This window comes from Aptenodytes forsteri, unplaced genomic scaffold (assembly GCF_000699145.1).
Source record: "Aptenodytes forsteri isolate BGI_AS27 unplaced genomic scaffold, ASM69914v1 Scaffold2, whole genome shotgun sequence".
Classification (NCBI taxonomy): domain Eukaryota; kingdom Metazoa; phylum Chordata; class Aves; order Sphenisciformes; family Spheniscidae; genus Aptenodytes; species Aptenodytes forsteri.
The window spans coordinates 12,644,919-12,669,467 of record NW_008795695.1 but is presented as its reverse complement, the minus strand read 5'-3'; the positions used below and the strand labels follow the sequence as shown (position 1 = coordinate 12,669,467).

General features: G+C 36.8%; 1 protein-coding gene across 3 annotated transcripts in view; it reads right to left on the bottom strand.

Moving 5' to 3' along the window:
- The window catches only part of PKNOX1 (PBX/knotted 1 homeobox 1), a 42,556-nt gene that overhangs the window by 6,000 nt on the left and 12,007 nt on the right, over positions 1–24,549 (bottom strand). For 2 of the 3 annotated variants that reach the window (XM_009283007.2, XM_019473066.1), the window contains exons 3-10: positions 22,395–22,496; positions 19,508–19,635; positions 18,175–18,346; positions 6,527–6,697; positions 4,948–5,047; positions 3,741–3,838; positions 1,281–1,409; positions 189–265 (exon numbers count right to left, since the gene is read on the bottom strand). In XM_009283007.2, the coding sequence (XP_009281282.1) occupies positions 189–265; positions 1,281–1,409; positions 3,741–3,838; positions 4,948–5,047; positions 6,527–6,697; positions 18,175–18,346; positions 19,508–19,635; positions 22,395–22,445 (926 nt within the window). In that variant the 5' untranslated portion in view covers positions 22,446–22,496. Of the gene's footprint in view, positions 1–188; positions 266–1,280; positions 1,410–3,740; positions 3,839–4,947; positions 5,048–6,526; positions 6,698–18,174; positions 18,347–19,507; positions 19,636–21,299; positions 21,426–22,394; positions 22,497–24,549 lie in introns of those variants that run through there. The other variant, XM_009283008.2, reaches the window with a different exon arrangement.

Sequence of the window (24,549 nt, the reverse complement as noted above, 5' to 3'; positions counted from 1 at the left end):
TATACCTTACTATAAAAATAATATGCTTGAGTATCAGTGCATAATTCTTGTATTTTTATACGTATTTTGTAACATATGTAGAACAGTAAGTTCAACTCCAGATGTCCAAGTTATACTCTTAACGATTTCTCTATGTTGTAAGCAAGTTGAGACAATGACAGACATTAAGTAAGAGTTTTTGCTCTTACCAATTGTTAACCTGGAGTAGTGTCAGATTTGTTTGTGCTGCAATCTGTTTCTTCTCATCCTCTGTTGGATATGGATGCTAAACAGGACAAAAAAAGCAAACAAAAAAAGGCATAAGCTTGTTTCATCTCCTCATCAAAAATAAGGACTCCTTTATTACAACCGATTAAAGCTGCTAGATTAAGACCATCTGACTTGTTAAAAAACAAACTTTAGAAACCTCACAAACTTTTATAGATAAAAATCATTTAACAAAGAGTGCTTTACTACACAAAACTGATTTTATCCTTGAAAGTGTGTATGATACCATTTAACTGCTGATGTGTAATTCGGAAGAAAAAGCTTCTCATGGCTGACAGTCTTTATTAAACAGCATGATCCCTGGGCAACACAGCATGTGATACGATCTGATTAGTTATGCTGTCTAAAGGCAATGTCATATGAGAGTACTGACAAGCATTTTCCAGTTAAATAAAGCTACTCTGAACTAAACGGATGAAGAGTGTACGTAACATAAGAAGCGTACATGCAGTTTCCCTGTATCGTTTGTCTGTTGTAAAATAGTTGTAAAAGACAAAATATCAATCAACTAAATATTGTGATATAACTTGAGACCCATTTATCCTTTCAGGCTAAGTATTTATGCAAAGGAAAGACATTCTGTTGAAAGCGCAAGTAGATAGTTAACACATTTGGTACACATTAGAAGGATTGTTGGAAAGCAGATAAAGCCAGAAAATTTGAAATTCTCCTCTACAAAAACACCCCACAAAACACAGATGGAATTATTTTTCCTTGTGCTATGAACCAGGGTGTAGAGAGCATTAAGTTCTCAACACAATGAAATGAAGAAAGATCCCTTTTAACAATGTTTATTGAGATCATGAGGTAAAAATGTAACATACTTATTAAAATAATAATAAAATCAACCAACATTTGACTGTGGAACTACTCCAGATGACTTCAGCGAAAACTGAACTGAGATTACACAAATGACAACAGAATAAATTCACCTTCTTTATGAAGCAAAATCATAACAGACCACATAAGAGTTACACAAAAACCTGTGACTCCTGATCATGTTTAGTCCTTACCCCTATGTGCTGAAAAAGCCACGATCTCATCACATTTGTAGCGTGCTTGGGAAGAACTCCTCTTTTATTTTTTGATGAGCCATCATCTTGATGCAAGATGCCTAGATCTTGGTTTAATTGCAACTGAAGCTGCACATATAATTTTAGAAGAAATAGGCAGTTAACATAGTAATAGCAGTATTCTGTATCAATGTATGAATAACTCATTTATAGAAGGAATGAAAAGAAATTAGCCTTGAGGCATGCCGATTATAAAAAAGCTACTTTATTTGCTAGGGAAGACTTACAATAGCAGCTCTCCTACAATAGCATTCCAAAATGTCTTTATCCAGGGAAAATGCTGTATCAGATTTCTATAGTTTTCACATTTCACATAACTTCTGTTTTAAGAATTGCAGCTGTTATCAGGCTGTGCATGTGATCTTGTGACAATAGCCAAATGCCGATTTACTATAATTTAGAATAAAATCCACCTATGTAGTACATGTCAGGTTAATGATCCTCTGTACTAATCTGTGCCACCCTAGGGACCCGATTGCCTTGTCACCCTATGTAGTCACTTGCACATGCGAAGAGCAATTGAAAAACACAATGCTGAATATACTCACTGTGTGCAAACATAAACAACTATGGAAGCTGTAAAATAGTACTGATTTAAGACTTAAACGAAGGACCCGAACTAAAATTAATTATTATGCTAGAGTTGCAAACAAAGATGCTAACGGTCGTGCTAAATAAATGCATCTAAATTCTCAAAGAGCAAGAAGATATATACATGGTAGAACTCTTAATTCACTTTATAACACTCTTACTATTTTCCTAAAGGTTCATATTTATTTCTCACTTTTGATCTATCCGTAGGAAATGAAAAAGAAAGCAAATCATTTGCACATCAGTTATCTGAACGCTAGGGAATGTTCTTAAATGCTTACTCAGAGGTAAGAAGAAACAGCATATAAATTGCATATGAGATTATATTTCAGACAACTATAACTGAAATCATTCTAAATCAGGCTTTTCAGACAATACGGAGCAATTTCTTTAAGCCAGTCATTATGTCTATGTCCTGTATGAAACAAGTTTTAAACGAGGTTTAAGCTATCAAATTACAACAAATATATATTTGGAGCATACTTTCATTTCCAAAATAATGTTTTACATTCTAAATAATCTGCTTGTATATGGAGGCTTTATAAGGAACTTTCAATAGCTCTCCCCCAATATTTTTCCCTTACCTCCACAGCATTCTGAAACACTGAAAAAGAAGAATTTGAAGAAGGATTTCCTATGGATGACAAGGAATACAGGTCCAAACCTATGTATAGGTGGGTTTGGAGATTCCTACTAACATCAAGAGTAGCCACAGATATATATAGAAGGTCAAGTCCTTTTTTTGTTTATTTTTTTCATCAGAGGTATAAAAAGCATTTTTCTTCAAAACCCTTTCAGTCTAGGAGACTAATTTTACTCATTTCTTTCTGAAAGGTATCCGAGGACAGAACTGCATGCATTCTAGGGAAGAATATGGGCAAGTACATACATACTACTGCCAATAAAAAGAATACTCTAAGCATACTTTTTCAGTTGGAAGGTCAGAAGAAGGAAGAAGAGAAGACAGTGAGTCAGTGATTACCAACAGATCCTATGCTGTGGAGATGGTAGCTCCTCATTCACATTTTTAATTGATTCCGGATTCCTGGAAGATTTGATTTACCACTTCCTGCTCCAAGAGAAAGCTAGCAAGGTTCTCCGTAACTGAAGATGGTCTAGTTCTCATGTTTCCTTTTCCTTAGTTGTTTCTTTGAGCTCTCCAGATCCAACTCTTAAGAGCCTCTCCAAAAAAGAGTGCTGGCCCTTATCTTTTAGGGTATGATATAACGAGCCCAATATGAGGATCTCCCATAGTCTCAACTGAGTATTTTGAAGGTTTTATGGCAAAATGCTTCTCAACATACATAAGTTCTGAAATACATACAGTTTCACAGTACTAGTGGTTGCCATCATGATAAAAAGTCAAATTTCTGATAACAGCAGTGTGGCACCATAATGCAATATAGTAAATCTACCCAGCCATAAACCTAATTCAACAACTAGAAGAGTTTTAATCATTAAAATAGTGTCTATTTAATTCAGAGGATCTTTTGGTTTGGTGGGGGGTTCTTCTTAATTTTTTTTTTTTAAAATCCATGTACCTATACTTTTCTGCCATCAGTAAAAAAAGATACTTAACAGGTAGGAACTATGATGACCTGTCATGGCAAGGGAGGTCCCTCTGGGACCTTATGCCATGTTATACAACTTGTAACTCCTATAGCAGTGCTTGCATTAATTTTACATGAGTTACTATGTGTGTACACACAGAGTTCATTCTGACAGTGTGTCAAATTAAACCCAAACTCTTAAAACCAGTGAGATTTATTTGAACCCAAAATTCTATTCTGTGAAGCCCATGAAACAAACCTGAGAGTTCTGGATACGAATAGTCCCAGGTGACAGTGCTTGTGTCACCACTTGACCTTGTGGAGTGACCACAGTGACTGGCTGATACACTGTCCCCCCTTAAAATGAAACAGCAACAAAGATTATAGGTAAGTAAAAGCCCTTCAGATATTATTCTCTTTAAACACACAAACACATCAGCACTGCAGACAATACAACAGTTTTGATAATATATCAACTATTCTTTTCTAGTAAGCATGTAAGATGTGCTCTTTGCTACACTAAACTTTTTTCCATCCACAAAAATTTGATTATGTTTCCCTGTATTTTAGCCACTTTAAATCTATTTTCAAAGGAAAACACCATGACTATCAGGCTATAAAATAGTTCATCAGTTTGTTTTAACTGAGAAACACCATGACTATCAGGCTATAAAATAGCTCAGTTAAAACAAACTGATGAACTAACTCTTCAGCCAACAAGGGTCATAACACCAAAGCCACACCTATGTGTGTCGACTGGCTAGGGCAGTCAGCTGGGTGACACCTAGATGTTCAGGTCAACTAAGGTGACAGAATCTTGGTGAATGCATAGGGGGTCGTGGGGACCAAAGCCACAGAGCACATACTGTGTCTCAGGATAACCTCTCTGCAAGTACATGCTGTAGGAGCAGACCGCATTGCTTTGTTGCATTTGTACTCAAGGGTTTTCTTCCATTTGTTCGTTTTAAAACCTTGCTTAGAAGCAAGATAAAACATTCCAGTTCAAATGTCATCTCCATACAATAGTAGAACAACTTGGACATCAATGATTTCACAGACTTGTAGCTGTGGTTCCAAACTCCACAGAGCACGAGACAGCTAGCAAGTGCAATATTTTAGGTAATGCATGTTTTTGTCAAACAGAATACTTTTTTTGAAGGGGGGGAGGGGGGGAAGAAAGAGTAAAACACCCCAGTCTCTGAAACGTCTTTAAACAAAAGTAGCATTGCACAGAAAGATCTCTTAATATTATATGTACGTAACCTCCACTCACATATGCATACTTGTTACACATATAAATTAAATGAACGTTCAGAAACCAGTAAGGCACTTGACTGTATTATAACAACTTTTCAGGTATTAAGAGTTAAAACACATTTTTAAAAGTATTTGTGTATTTTTTGTAACAACTATAAAAGAAACCAAAATGAATAGCAAGGTGCGAGTTTTTCTTTACTCCGTCATACCTGCTACTGTTGCCATAGTTACATTTCCCTGCTGCAATGCTGATGCTGGCACCATAATCCCTTGGGGACTGAGTGTGCCTGCAATGGCACTTGGAATTTGCTAGAAAAATAAAACAATTAGTTGCTTGCATTTTTTTAAAAAGTTTCTTTTTTTTTTTTTTAAGGCGATAAAGCATGCTTGTGTAATTTTGGCTCTAAAAATACATTTGGAGTTTAATCACAGGATTAACTTCAAAGAGAAAGAGACTTCATTAGAGGTTCATCATTACCTACATTACTTTTCTCATTATCACCAACCATTACCTTTGAAAACCCTCATGAAAGCAACTGTTAGAAAAGACATAAAACTATCCTGAGAAATTTTAGGAGAGAAATTATTCTAGGTACATAACACTAAGAGAAACTGTTTCCAAAGGCACAAGGGAAAAGGGACGGATGAAATGGACCCTTGATGCTCTTATTACAAGCATCAAAGCGTTACAATTTTAGTTATTACCTTAATTCCTTCAATTTCAAAATAACATATTAAGTATTCAAGATGCCCAATATGTTTTATTCTGCTCAGGATAGTTCTTACTCAACCCTGACCATGCAAACTCTTACACATTCCTTAATATGTATGAATAATCTCTATTGTTCCCAAATGCAAAATTCAGTCCGTCTGAATTCTGTCTCTACAGAAGACTGTAACAGACATACAAAAAATGTCTTTTAAAAGTTGTTTTTTTCTGTTTTTAGACTCTCCTTTCCACACTTCCAGACACCAAAACCTAAGTAAGGAGTCGAGACAGTGAAGTTTAAAAGTCATTGAGGCTTTTCAGAATACATAGCATCAGACACATTAGTAAGTCAGAGAAGGACCATTCCCTAAGACTAGATATCTAGTAGGTACTTGGATGGCAGGGCTCACTTTCCAGCACCTAACAGCAGAAGCATCGACCATAAGGTACTAACTATAGTTAATTAACTGTTGTCAATTTACTACAAAAAATGCAATTGGTTGTTGCATTTAGGTAATGTCAACAATATATAAACCGAGATTCACATGTATAGAAATGGGTACTGTTCATAACTACACAGTCACCCCAGGTGACATGCAATGACATACATCCCAAATATTGCAACTATAATCCCTCAGACATTGTCTATTTGTTCCAGAATACAGATTGTGTATAGAAAGTATCAGCCATCTCAATATTTTAATGAAGCAGACTAGACTAAGGAGACCTTCTTAACAAGGAATTTTTTTTCCTCTCCTTTGTTTACTGTTTCCTAGCCTCCTTCCAACAAAATAGCAAATGCAGGCTATTCTGAATATCTCCATTTGCTGCACTGAGGGAAAATCATAAAAGGAAGACAGACAAAAAAAGTGTTCTGGTACATTTCAACAAATTTGTCCATCAGGCAGTGGCACACAGGTGTGCACAAAAAAATACAGCTCTTTCAACTCTTAATAACCAATTTTGAGAAAGTGAAAGAAACTGCAGAAACTGTTTGCAAACTAATAGCAATAGAAGTGTAGTTATAACTTCCCAAGGAAATCTAAGCAAAAATACACTTAACTGTATTTGAAACATACCTGAGATTGCACAGGTGAATAAGGACTTCCAGGCTCTCCACTTAATAGAGTTTCACTGTTCATTTTTGTCTTCAGGCAGGCAATGTAACGACTACAGAAATCCTTGCAGAGTTCATTAACTTTTTCTAGCTCAAGCAGATGGATACGTAGAACTTGGATTGCTTTTACCATCTAGGGAGAGAATTGGAAAAATACTTAGAAACAAAATAACTGTTAATTTAAAAAATATTTAATGTGAGATTTAAGCAAACACTACTTTCCAATAACAAAGACCATCCAATTAAAGCAGAGTTACTAATTGCTAAGTGCTGACTAGAGCTCTCTAGCTCTGACCACTATGCTCCTGAAATGTGAAAGGAACACGTTTACATACAAAACCTGTATCCTTCCACTGCATAAGTAAACTACCACACAGGGGAAACAAAACACTACAACAATATAGTCTTTGTCTCTGTCACATGTGACACATTAGGAAGACAGAGCATAGTTAAGGTGTACATGGAGCACAGAATAAGCCTGCATGTCCATGTGATCTTTTATCCCCATCATACAACTCTGGGTCATACACCACACAAGACCAAAAGTGAAGGAAAGTAATCCCATCCACATATATTATTTGGAAAGCATGGTTGGAACAGCCTCGGTAAGCAATAGTCGTCTTGAGCTACATATCAGAAATACCAGGTTCAGTTCCACATTACACCCTGACCCAAGAAAACCAAAAGCGTACAGATGAGTTTGAGATACACTGAGAAGACCATTCTGTGACTTAGCAAAAATTTGTCACACAGATTGCTAGGGAGGGTGAAAGGTACAGGAAATAGCCTGCCATCTCGCCTATAACAAAAACACAATAGCTTTTATTTTTCTATAAAATTAGAATAAAGAGGTCCCAAAGTTTGTCACACAGTTCAACAAAGCTTAAAGTAATGAAATAGTTCTTCACTCCTAGAGCTCTGAAGTTCCTCTGCCATTGTATGTCAATGATTAACAACTCTGGGGTAAAATCTTGTGAGAACTTTCAGTTGAGGAGACTGTTTCTGAAATATAAACCATTAAATACACAGCACTAAACCCAATAACAAGTCCATGTTTAAACAAAAACTGAAGTACAGGAGATATGTACGTGATAAGAATACTTATGCTTACTGCGAGAAAGACACTCGTAAGCTTGGATAGCTAATGGTATTACATACTGCATAAAAATAGCTTAGGTGATGGCATGGGTCATGGCAGAAGATCAGAAACTAAAACCAAATCCAGATGGTTTAAATTTTCATGAAGCAGTAGGAAATCCAGGACATTCAAATATGTACATAACACACTGGCAAAGTAATTGCTTACTTTATTTTTTATACAGTGTGCCATCCCCAACATTTACTTGCTATGCTAGATCTCCAAGAAAAATACCCTTCAGTTTTATGAAACTGAATAGATTATAATTTTGAAACATATTGCAGAGCTTGATTTTAGCATTATTTGGAAAAATTTGTCCTATATGAAGGGTCATTTACCTGGCCAGAGCACTGAATCCAATGACCAGAAATGATAGCTTACTATGTAATCCACTTATTACTTCTAACTAAAGAAGCCAATTGGGAGCTGAAGTTGCCTTTGTTCAAAGCACGTGAAGGAGATCAAAGCAGGCAAACTCCTGTGTATGCTCCCCTCTCCACCATGATGACTTTAGCTTTCATTGTGACAGATCTTTTCCCTGTTTTTTCAGTAGAAGGTATTCCAATTGTATGACACTCACCCAGCGTAGACAATTGTATGTTAAAATAAACAAGAGGAAAAAAAAGAAGTGATAACAAAAAAGGAAATCTTATCCCTTCTCAGGGCTAAAAAGAAAAAAAACAACCAAACCATGTATCTTTAAAAGCACAGCTGCAGAAAAGCCTGAGCTGTAGATTTGAGGCAGTTGATCCAAATTAAAATCTGGTAACTTTTATGACCTATGACACCAAAAGCCTTTGAAATAATAAGTGCAATGGCTCAGCGCTGAGGTATATAAAACCACAATCTTCTAAAACAGCCCTCAGCAGTGGTTGCTGTTTAAACTGTGTTTAAGTACCTTTAAATACAACCAAGTTAAATTATGCAAATATAACTAGATTTTAACACAAAACAAAGGTCATCTACATTTAAAGATATTCTGCTCCTTCCAGAATTATTAACGATTATTCTGTAATACTGCAATAGCCAAAGAGTTTTATAGAGACAAAAAAGCCTAAATTATAAAATTCTTCATGTGTGGCAAACCAACACAGAGCACATAATATTAGTGAATGCCTTAAACATTCAGCTAAAACTGAGGTAACAAAAATATGCCTTTGGGCACATAATATTTGACTGTATTAGTGATTAGTTTTGCTCAGTCAGGAGGGTTTTTTTTTCCTTAAACCATTACCCATATTTATATTATTTATTTATCAGCATTTGTTTGGAGAAAAAAATAGAAGTCCTTTCTTCAGCTTAGATTTAGTTTCAAATTTATGGTTGATACTTGAAGTGAAAATTGAATCAAAGTCAAAATTAACCATAAACCAAGAACTAGTAACACTATCCAGTTTTCTGCAGAGCCACACACAGTCACACTACTCTTACAGGAAGCTGCGCTACTGTGGTTAGGAAGGCAAACAAAACTTTGTAAATATGCCATGCCTGTCACCAGGACTGACTTACTCATTTACAACTACACTAATTGTGGCCATATGGCTCCTGCTCTCTTGCAGCATGGGTGGACCATACTTAAATTTGTTGGCAGAAGTTCACTTTTTCCTTGAAACTAAAAAAAAATAAAAAAATAAAAAATCAAGAACTCCTGATAAATCACCCAGGTCGAACAAAGGTAATACAAAGAAATGTTTCCAGACAGATCACAGCAGCCGTGATATAAAAGGCACACCTTAAAAATCGACAACAACCATGTTTTTGTTATTTAGTGCTACTGAGTAGAATATCCCACACAACAATGAATTTTTATAACCCACTTGATTCAGCCTTTTCAGCTGTAGAAATAAACCTGGAGCATCTTTTCAGAGAAATGCACAAAACCAGAAGTAACCATGAGATATGTGTATATTGTTGAAACTGTTGTAAATAAAGATAATGCTAAACTATTAAGCAAAGAAGGAAAGATTCTTGAAAAACTTCCAGTTCTTGCTAAAACTGCTGTCCAGAGCATATTCTACATATGAATATATCATATATTCAATTTGGAGACATCTTTAGCCCTAAAAATGCTCTAGATTGTGCCTGTGTCCTGTCTTTTCAGTGCCTCAAGCACGTGGTGTAAAGGGCACAGAACACACTATGCACTACCTTACTCATAATCCCCAGCTCACCTTGTTTATCTAACACATATACTCAAAATTTTTTACATATTTCAGGGCACATAACATAAGCATATAGCAAATACATATGTGGACAACATATATGAAAGAATCTCCATATACTGACAAGTAATCTTCTCACTCAAAATGATTCTTCCCATTTGCAAAAAAACAATTAAAAAAATGTACATTCACAGCTCATCTACCTTCCTGAGCAAACCCTTCTGGGATGATTTAGGTCTTCAGGGGGAGAACTCCGGGAGAGGGGGTATTTTGTTTCCATTTGTTTTGATTTGATAACCTCTCTCTCCTATTTTGAGTCCCCAGCTATGAGACATAGCTAGGAAAGGTATGATTAGAGGTTTATGAGACAGTTCTGCACATTACCATAGTAAGAACACTTTTCAGAAATGCAAAAGCATGACTTGTTCACTCAAGAATATTCAAATGACATCAGCTGGCTTCACCACCACCACCACTTTTCCTGACACAACCAAAAATTCAATGAGAAGAAGGTACTGAACCAAAAATCCTTACCCCAAACAAAACAAAAAACTCAGGGGTCTTCAAAAAAGGCAGTGTCCTGTTCAAATACAAAAGTGAGAGTATATTTAACACCCCATGTTTTGTATTGTTTCTAGACTTGATGAAGCCATAAGTAACCTGTCCTGACTTCACAGCTGACCCTACTTTGTGCAGGAGGTTGGACTACAGACCTCTTGAGCTTGTAATCCAACCTGAACCATCCTGTGGCCCTGTGAATGTGGGGAAATTAAAAAAGCCACCCATACATGGGAAGAGTTTACTCTGAACAGAAGCTATACAAGAGGTAGGAACCATCCTGAGGCAACATGATGCTTCTGCAGTGGCTGTGTTAACAGTAAGCAACAAAGAAGTGTTAAGTACTGAATGTCTTAAGATACAATGTAATCTGTGAAAGCTCTAAAAATTATCTGCAAACATTCATGCTGAGCTGCTTAGACATGGAGGAACCTGTCCACGTAAGTCCTAAGCACAAAAGGATACTAATGGAAAACAAAGAGAAGCTGGTTCGTTGGTTCATTCCAAGATCTGTTTTATCTGTGAAAATGAGATAGAGATGTCAAAGGGTAAGGGGCAAAGGGTACGGAGCTCCAACAGATGATACTCCATGTTACGGGGATACAGCTGAGCATGCTTCCAGAAAGAAGAACATGCACTTGGGAACCTCTGGCTAGCAATACAGACCACCAAGATCTGGTTCTTAACAGCAAACACATCTCTTCTGGTACTGATGCTTGATATAAGGACTAAGCTGGATGCAAAGTAACAATCCAAAAAGATAAGGAGGAAGTTAAAGCTCTGGGAAAGAAAGCACACTTCCAGTCTACTAAGTAAAACATGAGCACAACCTTCAGCTTCCACTTCCTTCCCACAGGGACTAGGATTTGAAAAGGGAAGCTCTGCAGCACTTCTTGCAGCTAATCAGCACTTACATCAAGTTCAGAGATCAATGGAGACACGGACAGCATGAGTGACCAAGAATCAGAAAAGAGAACAAAACTGTTGAAAAACAGAAGATCCCTGTAGAAGACATTCCAAGAGAGGGTAATTCTGGCTCCAATAATATGCTGTGCCATGCATATCTATAAGAGCTAAATATTTACTGCAAAAAATCATAAACTGGTACATCTCTCTTTTACCTCCCTGAATAGTCTAACCTGTGTGGTCAGAGCCAGTGAAATTGGAAGGGAAAAGTTTCAAAGTTCTGTTTGCAGCCAATAGCTCCTGAAGAGCAAACATGTAACTACCACAGAAAAGCCACTTTCTTTCTGTATTTATTAGGGATGGACTGGAACTCCTGGGAGAGTTTCAGTCCAAAGACAACTACGTCTTCTGGCTGGAAGATGAGTCTGCGTTAAAAGTAAAGACATACCTCAGGGCAACTGATAAAATCTGCCCAGGAGCTAGCACTGAAGCTTCTCAGTTTTCTTTCAACAGATCTTAGAACTGAACTTTGCATTTTCCTGCGATACGCTCTTCCTTGGAAGGAGAAGAGGCATCTTATACACCTCTCAGACAAAGGAAGAGACAACAAGTGAAACTTCACACTTCAGGGAAGCCATAACACAGTTTTGTGGGTTTTTCAGTGCTGCAGGTTTTGAACACAAACCATTGCTGACTCTATTACATGAATGCACATATAGAAAAAGAGTAGGAACATGGCAATAAATTAAATAAAAATATGCTTAACCCAGGCCATTTCACAGAGTACCTTAAAAATTCATTTAAGGAAAAAAAAACCTTCCACAAGAAAGTGTCATTTTTTCCCCACCTCTTTCCAAATTCTTACAACCTATTCTGAGAAATTCTAGCTCTTCTAAATATGCTGAGGCCTAATACCAAAGTTCTGACCTGATCCAGAAGTCATCAATATTTATAGAAATGTTGCCATCCATTTCACTGCAAACACCCTATTTTGACAATGTGTCTGACAAGGTCAGGCTTGGGAAAGACACTGCAAAAGTAAAAGGCCTAGTAACGCTATTTGTGTGTTGACCACAATGCTCTGCCATGCCGCTTCAAGCTCACCAACTGACACTGTTGGAGTGGTTAACTAGAAAGAATGGAATCCCTCCATCTAGATAATAAAAAAGGACTGAAACTTTGTTTGGCTTAGCAATATATGGATATCCTTAAAATTAAGTTTCAGGTGGATGCTACCTGTATTTCCCAGTGTTGAAATCCTTTATACTACTAATGAAGGAAACCACCAATTAGTTTAGAATGGGAACCATAATACCAAAGCAACAAGGTAATCTAGACTGTAGCTTACTAAGAGCTACTCAAGTTAGAACAACCTTACACTGCTCTTAATGAACTTCCTTTCTGGTCAAACTGATCTAATGCCTGTGCTATCCACATTAACATTCTGTGGTCCTCTGGATGAAAACCAAACTTTTGCTTTGGAATATTCAAGGCATTTCAAGTAAGCGCGCAATGTGAAACATCGCCAGGATTGTAAGAGGCCCTACAATCAGTATCTGTGACCCTTCACAATTTCTGTTATCTAGTCAATTAGCCTATAGGCAGTATGGAGCCTGAAATGATACTCTGCTGTTTTCGAGCCATTAGTTTAAGTTCCGTCACAAAAACTGTGCAGTGTTGTGGAGTTCGACATGCCACTTCCAAAAGAAGTAAAAGGAAATAAACTGAAACAGCTGAATTAGTGGCCAATTTCCTTACTGTAGGCAGGCCTGCGACTCTTTTCGGATAGGACTGGAATTTGGCTCTTTGTAGTACTATAAAGTTCAATTCATCTCAGTTTAGCTCTGGCTCCAAGTTGAATGATTGCTACCAAGCAAGCATTTATACCTTATTTGTTTGACTCTGCTGGGGTCAGATAAGAGCACAGGTGGAAAGCAAGTAGTTGTCCGACCTACCTGCTCCACCCTTCTGGCTTGTTCTAATCAGCAGTCTTCACTAGCTTCTCCTTTAAAGTGAATGGTTGATTTAACATTGGAGTTAAAAAGGGAGGGACAGCAAGAACAGAAGACATAACAAAGGTGCACAATATTAGAATCCCTCTACTAAAAAGAGATTTTTAATCTCTGTAAAAATGTTTATATTTATGTGATACAAGGCAGAAAAAACTGCCCAGCTACAGCCTTCTCCATGCAAGCACCAATATTTCAAGCTGAAGAAAAGACTGAAAACCATACTAGCTATTTCACAACTTGACAGGAACTCTTCTGCTCATTGCCCCTGGCAAAATGAACAGCCCGTCAGAATGTCAGCTGTTCAAAGTCCCCAGCCTTCAGGACAGGCAGAGGACAAGTCACACTCAGATTTCATTTGGTATCTAATAATAGAAAGTCATAGCTAACAATACAACTACAGAACAGGGGTTCAATACCAAAGATTTTTGATTTTGCAACGTCGTTCCAGTTTAAGATAGTACTGACCTCAGCAGGCACGGAATACAAGACATAAACAAATACTTCCTCATCCATTTCAAGCAAAATCAGCCAGATTTGTGCAGCCCATCAACAAAGGTGAATACCACATAAAACAAGAGACTTTGTCACCACTAAAATCAAACAGGTCAATTGGCAGGAAGGACTATTTGAACACAGCAGACCCATCTACAACCAAAGGAAGCTAGATTCGAGAGAATGTTTGTGTACAACCAAAAGCATGTGAAGCGGGCCAAGGCATGCAGGATCTTTGGGAAACTGGTATTTGGAGGCTCACAGAAACCACAGATAGTTGAGGTTGGAAGGGACCTCTGGAGATTGTTTAACCCACCCTCTCTGCTCAAAGCAAGGTCAACTAGGTCAGGTTGCTCAGGGCCATGTCCAGTTGGGTTTTGACTACCTCCAAGGATGGAGACTCCACAACCTCTCTGGGCAACCTGCTCCAGTATTGAATCACCCTTACAGTAAAAATGTTTTTTCTTATATTTTAATGGAACTTCCTGTGTTTCAATTTATGTCTATTTCCTCATGCCCTTTCACTGGGCACCATGGAGAAGAGTCAGAGAGTCTGTCTTCTTTATTCCCCCATTAGGTATTTAGATACACTGATAATATTGCCCCAAACCTTTACTGCTGCAGACTAAACAGTCCCAGCTTGCTGAGCCTCTCTTCATATGAGAGATGCTCTAGTCCCCTCATCATCTTTTTGGTTCTTTGCTGAACTCACTCCACTATGTCTATGTCTAGTAGTGGGGAGCCCAGAACTGTACCCAGCACTCCAGATATGTCTCACCACTGCCAAGCAGAGGGAAAGGATCGCATCTCTTGACCTGCTGACAATGCTCTTCCTAACACAGCCCAAGTACGTTGAATTTCTTTGCCGCAAGGATGCATTGCTGTCTCATATTTGGCTTGGTGTCCACCAGGACTGTCAGGTCCTTTTCCGCAAAGCTGCTTTCCAGCTGGTTGACCCCCAGCGTGTAACAGTGCATGGGGTTATTCCTCCCTAGGTACAGGATTTGGCATTTCCCTTTGTTGAACTCCATGAGATTCCCGTTTGCCCATTTCTCCAAAAGCGACGAAGTACCTCTGAATGGTGGCACAGCCATCTGGTCATCAGCCACTCCTCCCAGTTTTGCAACATCTGCAAACTTGCCAAGGATACACTCTGTCCCATCATCCAGGTCATTAATGAAGATGTTAAACAGTATTGGTTTCAATATCAATCCCTGGAGTACACCGCTAATAACTAGCCTTCAACTGGACTTCATGCTGCTGATCGCAATCCTTTGAGCCCAGCAGTTCACCCAGTCTTCAGTCCATCGCACTGCTCATTTATCTAGTCCATATTTTATCAGTTTGTCTATGAGAACATTATAGGAGACAATGTCAAAAGCCTTACTAAAGATAAACCACATCCATTTCTCTTTCCTCATCCACTGAGCCAGAACTACTACATTCCAACTATTAGATTTCAGATGTGCTTCTGAAAAGAAGTTTGGATTAGAGAGATAAGGGAACACAGTATATTTGTGTTGAATTCAGAGTTACAAATGAAGAAAATAACCTGAGGCTTAGCAAGTCAGCAGACCTGCTTCATGCAGAACGGAACTAACTCTCATTTTTGAGTAAAGTATTGGAGGCAAGGATATTCAAAAAGGTCTTTGAAGAATCAATCATGGAAAATTTTATTGGTGTCTTCAAATTCACATCTGATGTGCAAGCAGCACTCCGGAGGTGTCACTGATAGCAGTAACAAAAACCCAAACATATTACAGAGTGAAAGAGACAAAGAAAGAAGCAATTCCAAAATTAAAAGCATTCCTGGTAGTCAACTTTCTAGATACCTGGGTCAAACCACAAGATCCTGAAACTGGTATGTTATTTGGGGAATTCTGTGTGCAATTCATTCTTTAACAACCAAAGGTCCCACAAGATTTTGTACATGTGCAAATTAGCATCCGTGATGAACTGCAGTTTTTAGCCCAGATTTAGTCTTCCTCAGAAACTAATGGCTCTTTAAAGTATTTATCTCCTTCTTCCTCAGTAATGCACTTCCCCCCTCAAAATTTGCCTGAGTGCTTTCCTGTTCAAGAAAGATCTAAAATGATGGTACCAGTGGCCCTCAATCTACAAGGATTTCTGCACCCCAATGGAATAGCTGTACTCTCCACAGACAGACCATCTCATTATAACCATTCTGAAGTACTTATTTCTGCTTACAAATGTAAGACAATCATTATATTGTGCTACAAGTATTTCATAAATGTAATATTACACCATTCACATTTCAAATAAAAAATTAAAAAAGCAAAGCACCCCACACCACCGCTGCTCACACTTGGGCAGTAACTAAAGAAGAGAATTATCGTTTATTTCTCCCTTGCCTTTATTTTTCTTCTTTCATGTTCTATTTTTAATTCCTACAGTGACAACAGTAGGTTTATTCATGGAACTGTTTTAGTAGGTACGTCAATGCTTCTTTCTACTTAGAAAACTAAGTCACTGTCTGTATCAATAAATATTTCTCACGTGAACTGCATCAAAATTTGCCCACAAAGATCTAATGATTAAGATATTAAATTGAGATTTTGGGGGTTCAATTCTATTCCAGTTGTAACTTTGGTCAAAGTGGCCAATGCCTGTTCTTCAGTTCTTCATTTATACACCGAGAATCTTTACACTAATACTGAGAGTATCATTATGTATCATATTACGCATCCTCCTTTAGCTGCTTTCCCATCACTCTGAAGGGCATTGTGTTAGAAGATGACCCAAAACTAAAACCTTATTTGAGCCTCAAAAAGCTTCCAAGCAGAAAATAAAAGCTTCTGTAAGACAAAGAGCTCCACAGCCAAAGCTGTAAGAGAACTTTTTGAAAGCAGTCTTGCAGGTGGATTAGTAGAAAGTGAATTGTGTTAACTTGATCCATCTTTGAAGAAGATTTAATCTAAGGTGACTTTATATTTACATAGACTAAGATCATTGACACAATGTATTAAGATATTTCAATCCTGGGCACTGTAACCTACAGTTAAAAGGATACAACAAGTAGCTGAGAAGATAAATTTTTATGCCTCTCTAACTAGAGCTGTAAAAGCTTGCCTCGTTCTAGAACATACTGTCTTCTGCCTTCTTTACTCTCACACTGGTATAATTATACATAGAGATTCTTGTAGCTTTATTTTCCATGACACTATTTAAATACTATCTTTCCAGAACTTAAGTACACTAACGATTGGTCATAAAGTGCTTGGAAAGAAATCAAGTTATGCAAGATGACTATTTAGGCTGCTTGCAAAAGCAGCCAAAATTGACCCCTTTTTTGCAACAATATGTGCCCCTCCTAACATGCTGTTCACTGCAACACTCCTGCCAATTCTAAACAGCATCTCAGATTTATTTCTTGTTTAAGTCTTGGTTTTAAGAGTTTTCTCCAGGTACATTACCTTAGCCTCCCACACAGGATATTATTTGCCTACATAAATCTTTCTAGATATCAGCTTTAAAACATTACCATTTCTGTTGTGTACAACCTTCCATCAATTTAGTTTTGTCTGTGAATGTCAATATTTTAAGTAGCCTTTTCTCCTATGAGGCAGACTCAAGAATGAAGGCTTGTTTTATTACACAGTCCCCTTAAAGGAACAGGTTTTCAAAAATGAAACAAAACACTTGACCCCTATAATGCTAACACTCTTGAATATGATAAAATCTAGTTGCAACATGACTCTAAAGAGACGAAGGCAGGTAGACAGTTTAGAAACTAGCATGCCAAGAGAAGTGTTCTCTAGAGATGTGATCCAAGAGGGAGGCTAAGGGACTGGGGAAATCACAGCTTCATCACAGGAAGGACTTTCAGAAAGTCTAGAGAAGACAATGACACGTAAGAAAAAAAATTTGTATATGTTAAAGAATTTCTAAGCTCATCTTATAACAGGTCTTCTCCCACATTAACTAGATGAACCCTGATTAAAAAAAAGTTGGAAAAAAAACTTACATCGATTACATGTTTTTGATAAACATATGTTATACACTTGACACTCTAAAATTGATTTGCAGAGTCAACCTGGCTACGGCAAGCATATATTTCTGTTAGTCTCTAATACACTGATTTCAGCCAGTTTAGAATGGGAAACAACTGTGAAGGGCCCAATGTAAGTTTACAGATAAGAGGGAAAAAAGGGGTCAGAAGAAATTTTTAAAAAAAATGTTTCTCAGCATTAACATAAAGAAGAATCTCTTGTAGGAAGAAAAGTGTGAGGAGAAACTATAAGCACCAGTTGAGATCAGAAATTAGGAAGAGGCAGCAAATGGGATGATTGTTTCAGAAATAAAAGAAACAGCTTATACTTACCAAATTATCAGTTTCTGGATCTTCACAGAAAAAGGGTTTTCCTTCTTTCTCCTGCTTTCTTACAAAATTTTCAATATCTACATCAAAACTAGCAGAAGTTGTGCCTTCTGAGCCTTGTGTAGATTGTTCACATTTTTCAAATAATAGTGCTAACAAGGGAAACAGTGGGTGCCTACAATAAAAGTTAAAATACATGCATAAGTATTTTCACTTATATGTACACTACTGAAAAAGTAAGACATCTAGCTCACGTAAGGTAACAGTCACTCATGTAAGAAACAGAAAGACAAGTCTTGGAGGAGACTGCATATAAGACCACTGGCTATAGCAAAACATGATGAAAGTTTGGGGTTTTTTTTTCACTTTGATTTACCGCACACTCTAGAGGCAAGTAAAGCAGTAAAAAAAGTATATTTAAATAAAGAGAACAATCGTAAGCTAAAAAGCTATGACATACTATTTAATTCACTGTAATTGAGTGGCAAGAAATACATTAATACAGTGCATTAGAAACGAGGATTAGGATTTACAAATAGGATGAATGCAGATTTAAATTATGAAATAAAGTCTGATAAAATCCATTTATTCTTCAATGTGGGCCTTATTTATACATCACAAATAACTTTACAGAACTGAGAATAGTATGCAGGCTGTACTCAGAGGCCTCCTATGAAACCACGCTCAGAGCAGAAGATGATTTTGTTAGCACAAGTCTGTAAATGAGTGGATACATCTTTCTGCTTCAGATGTTTGGTTTGTATTCTTTTTATCTGCAAACTGGTAATAATTATGTCTTTATAAAGCACTTAAAGTGAAAGAACACTTAACCTCATCAAAACTGAGCATACTGCTTAGCGCAGCACTTAACACTGGAAAATCTCAAATTAGTATGTTTATACATCAACATTTAATCCAGTTTGAGCTAATTACTGGGCAATAGATTGCTATCCCTAAAGAAAAGGGAGTAAAGATCAACCTAATTACAATAAAAATAAAACCTTGCATTAAAGACAGAAACTACAGTATAAAAAATAGTGACCATAGTTCAACAGTCCAAGTAGCTTGCTAAATTTCACTTGTGCTTTAAAGGCAGCCACCTTTAGAATACCCTTTAAAATTATGCTGAAATTGAAGAATCCCACAATAAAGGGAAGGTTTTTCTTCTTGGCTGAAGACTGACAGTGAAGCTAATTTGATCTCATTTTTTCCCTGCAAACTATTGAGACAGTTAGCCAAGAGATCATCTGATTCTAAGCTACTTATTATTAATTAAAAAAAAAAAAAATCCTCTATTCTTTACCCTTCAAAAGACAGAACACGAGTCCATTACTACCTGTAAATGGCCTGCTTGTCTGCATCCATTGGAGTTTGAGATTCTACAGGGGCAGGACTCACCCCTTCTGCATCAGTTTCAGAGCAGCTGGGATCTTGTTCCGTTTTTAATTCTGTTACTACTTGCATCTGTAGAAAAAGAGTAAGTTGTAAGTAAATCTGTATGCTCGACATAAAATAAGTGTACTGTTTTCTAAGGAAATAGCAATGCAAAGGGCTACTAAATTGCCAGAAGGTTGGTATGACTTGGCAGTTACACAAAAAGCCATAGCAGTAACAAAACCCCTCTTTTAATCCTTGACACTTTTTGATGGGTAGTTTATAAAGGTCACTCCAAGTTTCAGCACTCAGCTTTAAAATGGGAATGACAGATATTAGTAAATTGTTAAAGCATTTTGACTCTGACATGGCTATTTTTGGAATAGGCTCCAAAAAATTTATGGGGATGTCTGCATAAAAAGCCTTTAGGATGAAAACAACAGAAAGTAAAGTTTCTACTCTTAAGTTTTCTTTCTTATTTCTTACTGTCCATTTTATCAGGATAGTGAAGAAAAGAGATCCTGAAGTTTTTCTTCTCCATTAAAATGCACATTTTCTTACAAAGAACTGAAATATTCTGTTCCTCCAGATTGAAAGAACAGAATCCGTCCAGGAACTGGATTCAGTTCCTCCAATCGTTCAGTTATCAGGAGCATAACCTCCCCTGACCTTTACCACTCAAATTTACATATTGTAATAACATTATTTTAGGAATATCAAGCTACTGGAGAAAACAGCAGTAATTGCTTCTACAAATCCATTTAACACAAATCCATTTGACACACAGTTACACCATCTGCGACCACTGGAAAAACAACATAGAGCCACAGCTTCTACTGAGCACCTCCTAAATTGCACTAGGTGGCTGGTAATGCCTTTGAGGTCCTTTGAAGGTGTTGAAAGTGGTTTTCCCATCACCTCCAGCTAAGTATCTTTCAGATTAAAAGGTCTTAAAGGAACCTGACCTCTGAAAGTCATAGTTCCCACCCACCAACCCAAACTCCTTGATTTTCTCCCCTTTGAGCACTGGGAACATCTGTACAAAGACAAGAAATCCCTGCAATCTTTTTTTTCTACTTTAACCCTAACAAGTTTTATCTCAAGTAGAGGGCAGACACTGTTCTGGATATCAGCAGGCAGCCAGAATTGACACCTGCAGAAAGGAAGTGTACAGAATGCAATCCTCTGCCCTCTTTTCCAATGAGATGTACATATCGCATCACTCACAGGAACCCTCCGAGAGGAGAGCTGGCCTCCAGAAACTATTAGAGAACCTGACTCTGACAGAATTTAATCTATTTCCACACAACATAAGCAAAAGGAATTTATACTATTCCCAACAAGAAGACTGGGAGAACCAAAAGGTTTGTGCTTTATTACCTGTCAGGGCCAAGCCATCTCCTAGCAAAATCAGAAACTGAGAAAATGCCAGCGTATCCTACCCAACAGAGCAGCCTGCCTTGCAAAAAGCTTCCTCACCAAGCGTAGATGATTTTTAAGCAGAATGCTTGCAAAAAAGATGCAACTAATGGACTCATTTCTTGGCTAATGACAAGAAGGAGGAGCAAAATAAAAGGGGATGACTCATACAAGCGATTATAAATGTTGAGCCATACATCTGCAGAGTCTGAAGGGAGAGGGAATGTTCAGTTAGGGCTCTATCTCACTAGAAGGAGGAAATAGCTCACTTAAAACTGCAAGCTATTTTCTGTGGGCCACTTCCAAACTACAAAAACAGCAGGCACCCAAATTACCTGTCTATCTTGGTCACTGAGAGCTTAAAATACAAAACAAATAGAAAGAAAATGCTCTCTCCCAATCCGTTCTTTACAAAAACATGTATTACTTTCACTGACGTGTCACAGGATGGCATGTATTTGCTGGGGGAATAAAGTAAAAGATGTAAGGTAGGTGAGAGGAGGGAAAGAAATTAGAATTGCAATAAAAGAAGCAAACAACAACAACACAAATCAATAATCCCAGATTGCATTCCGATAAACATCTTTTTATAAGAGATAGGAAAAGTTGCTGTTTTTCTTCTGACTGTTCGCCACTGTTGCCATCTGCTGACAGAAGTACTTGTATTTACTGCTTAGGGCTGACACATAGTAACGTAAAAATGGGTCTTCAGAGTACAGGCCACGGCATGACTTGTCTCCAGTTAACAGTATTTTAGTTTAGCAATTCAAACTGTTGCAATATACAGCCTGTTGTACAAAAAAGAAACATCATGACCAGACATATCTGAGTATGTTTCATTATTTTAGCTGTTTGTTAACAGAAATAAGAAACTGGAAGCCCACTGACCAGCTTTCTATTTAGCAATTCTAATCAATAACCTCATTAAAATGAATTCACGTGTTTCACCAGTTTGCAGCCTGCAGCATAATGGCATCAACTTAAATGTAGTCAAAGTAGCATATAATTCTAGATAACTAAATTTATCCTTCACTTGTTCAAGATCAAGTCTACGACTGCGTAAACGTCATCTATCTATTGTAACTGGAGACACATAAGAACACTGAAGAATCATATACACAAAATATTATGGTCATTTGACTTTCCTAAGAATAGGAACATTACAGCACACAAATCATCTAGAGCAGATTCAGAAGAAAACCCCTTATCTAACCATTCTTCCAGAAGTTAAGCAAAGCCATGCAAAGATTAGCTAAGCCTTTAATAAATATCCAAGTGTTAAAGAATAGCAGCTTATCACTTCAAAGATCTTGTTTTACAAACAAGAACAGATACTTAAAAACCACCAAAACAGGCATTAAGGAAAAAGTCACTACCTTTTTTCTCTTGCTAACTGTATTTAGTTCACTGAGAAAGAAAAACACACCTACCTGTTGTCCATCTTGATAGTTGTCTATACTTAATGTCTGTGTTGCCATCATGGTTAATAAAACATTAATTATGTCAAATCATCATAAATATAAAAAAAAATTTTTTAAAAAAAAAAAAAAAGTCAGTTACAAAAGCAACCACTTAGAATCCAGTTCTAAAAGATGAAAAAAAGATAAAATTTATGCACACCTCCACCCAAAAAATTAGTGAGTTTATTGACAGTGATAGTTACGTGCATATTCCCCCCCCAAAAAAAAAAAATCAAGTTGGAAAATGCAACAGGTTTCACCAGCAAAAAGTTCATTGTATCATTTTATGTTTTAATGTAAGATTTTTAATAAGAGGCTGAGGTTCTTTTACATTCACAAACTTCAAGTAAACTTTTTATTTTTGCACTACTTAACTAACTTATTCTATCTAAGGTAATACATAAAATCTAGAAATGCGCAAAGACTTATGTTTCTGTGTTTTGAAAAGACTAGCAACACATTGAGCATTACTGTAACTGAAATAATAATAGTCTACAACCAATGAACCAAATGTAAAGTGTTAAGGAATACCCTATTTACTTATGAGTACAAATCCCATATTCTGAAGTTAGGCCCTGAAATTACTATTAGAAACCAAAGTCTCAAATCACTTCTGACATCAGGAATCTACCATCCAAGTCATTTAAGGCTCAAAGAATAGAAAAATATCCAGCAACTTTTAAACAGTTAGGCCTATGTAATTATACAGTTTCAAAAGTGACCGAGGAATTCAGAAGTCTCATTTTCATAGACATTTGATACTTTGGGAAATATTAATTTTAATAGGATTTATAACACAAGTAAATTTATTTATGTTATTCTCTCTAAGCATTAGCTGGAGTTCGGTGCCCAGATGAGTTAAACATTTTTTTAAAGTTAGACATAGTAATTAAAAAGGGAAAAAAAAAAAAAAACAAACCACCACACATCGAGTTCATCCATCAAATTACTAATTCACATTTCATTTTCTTGTCAGATTAGCAGCCATTACAACTGAAATCACATAATTCATTAAGCTATTACCATTAAATATTACCATAGAACTCAATTTTCCTTGACACATAGGAGTCCTATTGTTTACCTACTATTAAAAATATTCATATTAAAAAAGTAGACAGCTCGTGTCTTGAAAAAGATTACATCCAGGTATTAATTCCACGTTTTCTGCTCTCTTCCACTTATGTCAGTATTGAAGAACTAAGTATTAGAATTTTCAACAGTTTAAGATCTGAAACAAAACCTTTTTTCTTTGTTATGTGTTCAAACGCTACAAGTTTTTCCAACTATTTTAAAATCTTTCCTTCACCATTGCATACTACTACAGTATATGACCATTTTGAAGAGCAATTTTTACACTTCTGGATATTTTCCCCTACAGATTATAATAGTCTCAAGTAAATGTTTCATTTAGGAAACACAAGACAAATTTCAAGATTCCCTTCTGTGTTTACTTAACAGTTAAGTCAAGTCTCAGGCACGGAGACAAACCTAACTCCTCAGGACAAACCTCAAGCCTTACTTTGCATCAAGTTCTATGCAAAGTACGATTCCTAAGCATTACTGCAATTTCTTTCTTTAAAAAAAAAAAGCACTTTAAAGACCAGAGAAGTTCACCAGGATGACATAAGCATGACTTCCTTCACAAACGAGGTTATTGACTTTCACTCACTCATGCTTAAATGGAGCTGTTACTCTTTGGGAGTCTATGCCATTTTACGCACACAAAAGCATCTTGGGAACCACAAATACGAGCAGACAGAGCAGATCTTGGTTCTGGCATTGGGTCATGTGCTTGCAGAGCTGAACAAGTTTCTATCTGTAGACAACATGCACAAATCATCTTAAGTAGCTTGTGGAATACTAGCTAAAAGGTATGCTACAGTTTGGGAACTCCTATGCTAAAGTATGTTTTTTTTAAGACTACAATTTAAAGAGCAAAAGAGTAAAGACTGCATTTAGAGTTCTTCTAATAGCTTTAATGAAAGTATTTTCTCATTCTAGTTTGTCTATCTGTCTTCATAGAACATCAGTATCTCTTTCTTTGAAACTCCAAAGATATTACTGATTTCTCCACCAAAAAAATAAGATATGGGAACAACATATATGCACTCACTGATAGAAGCAC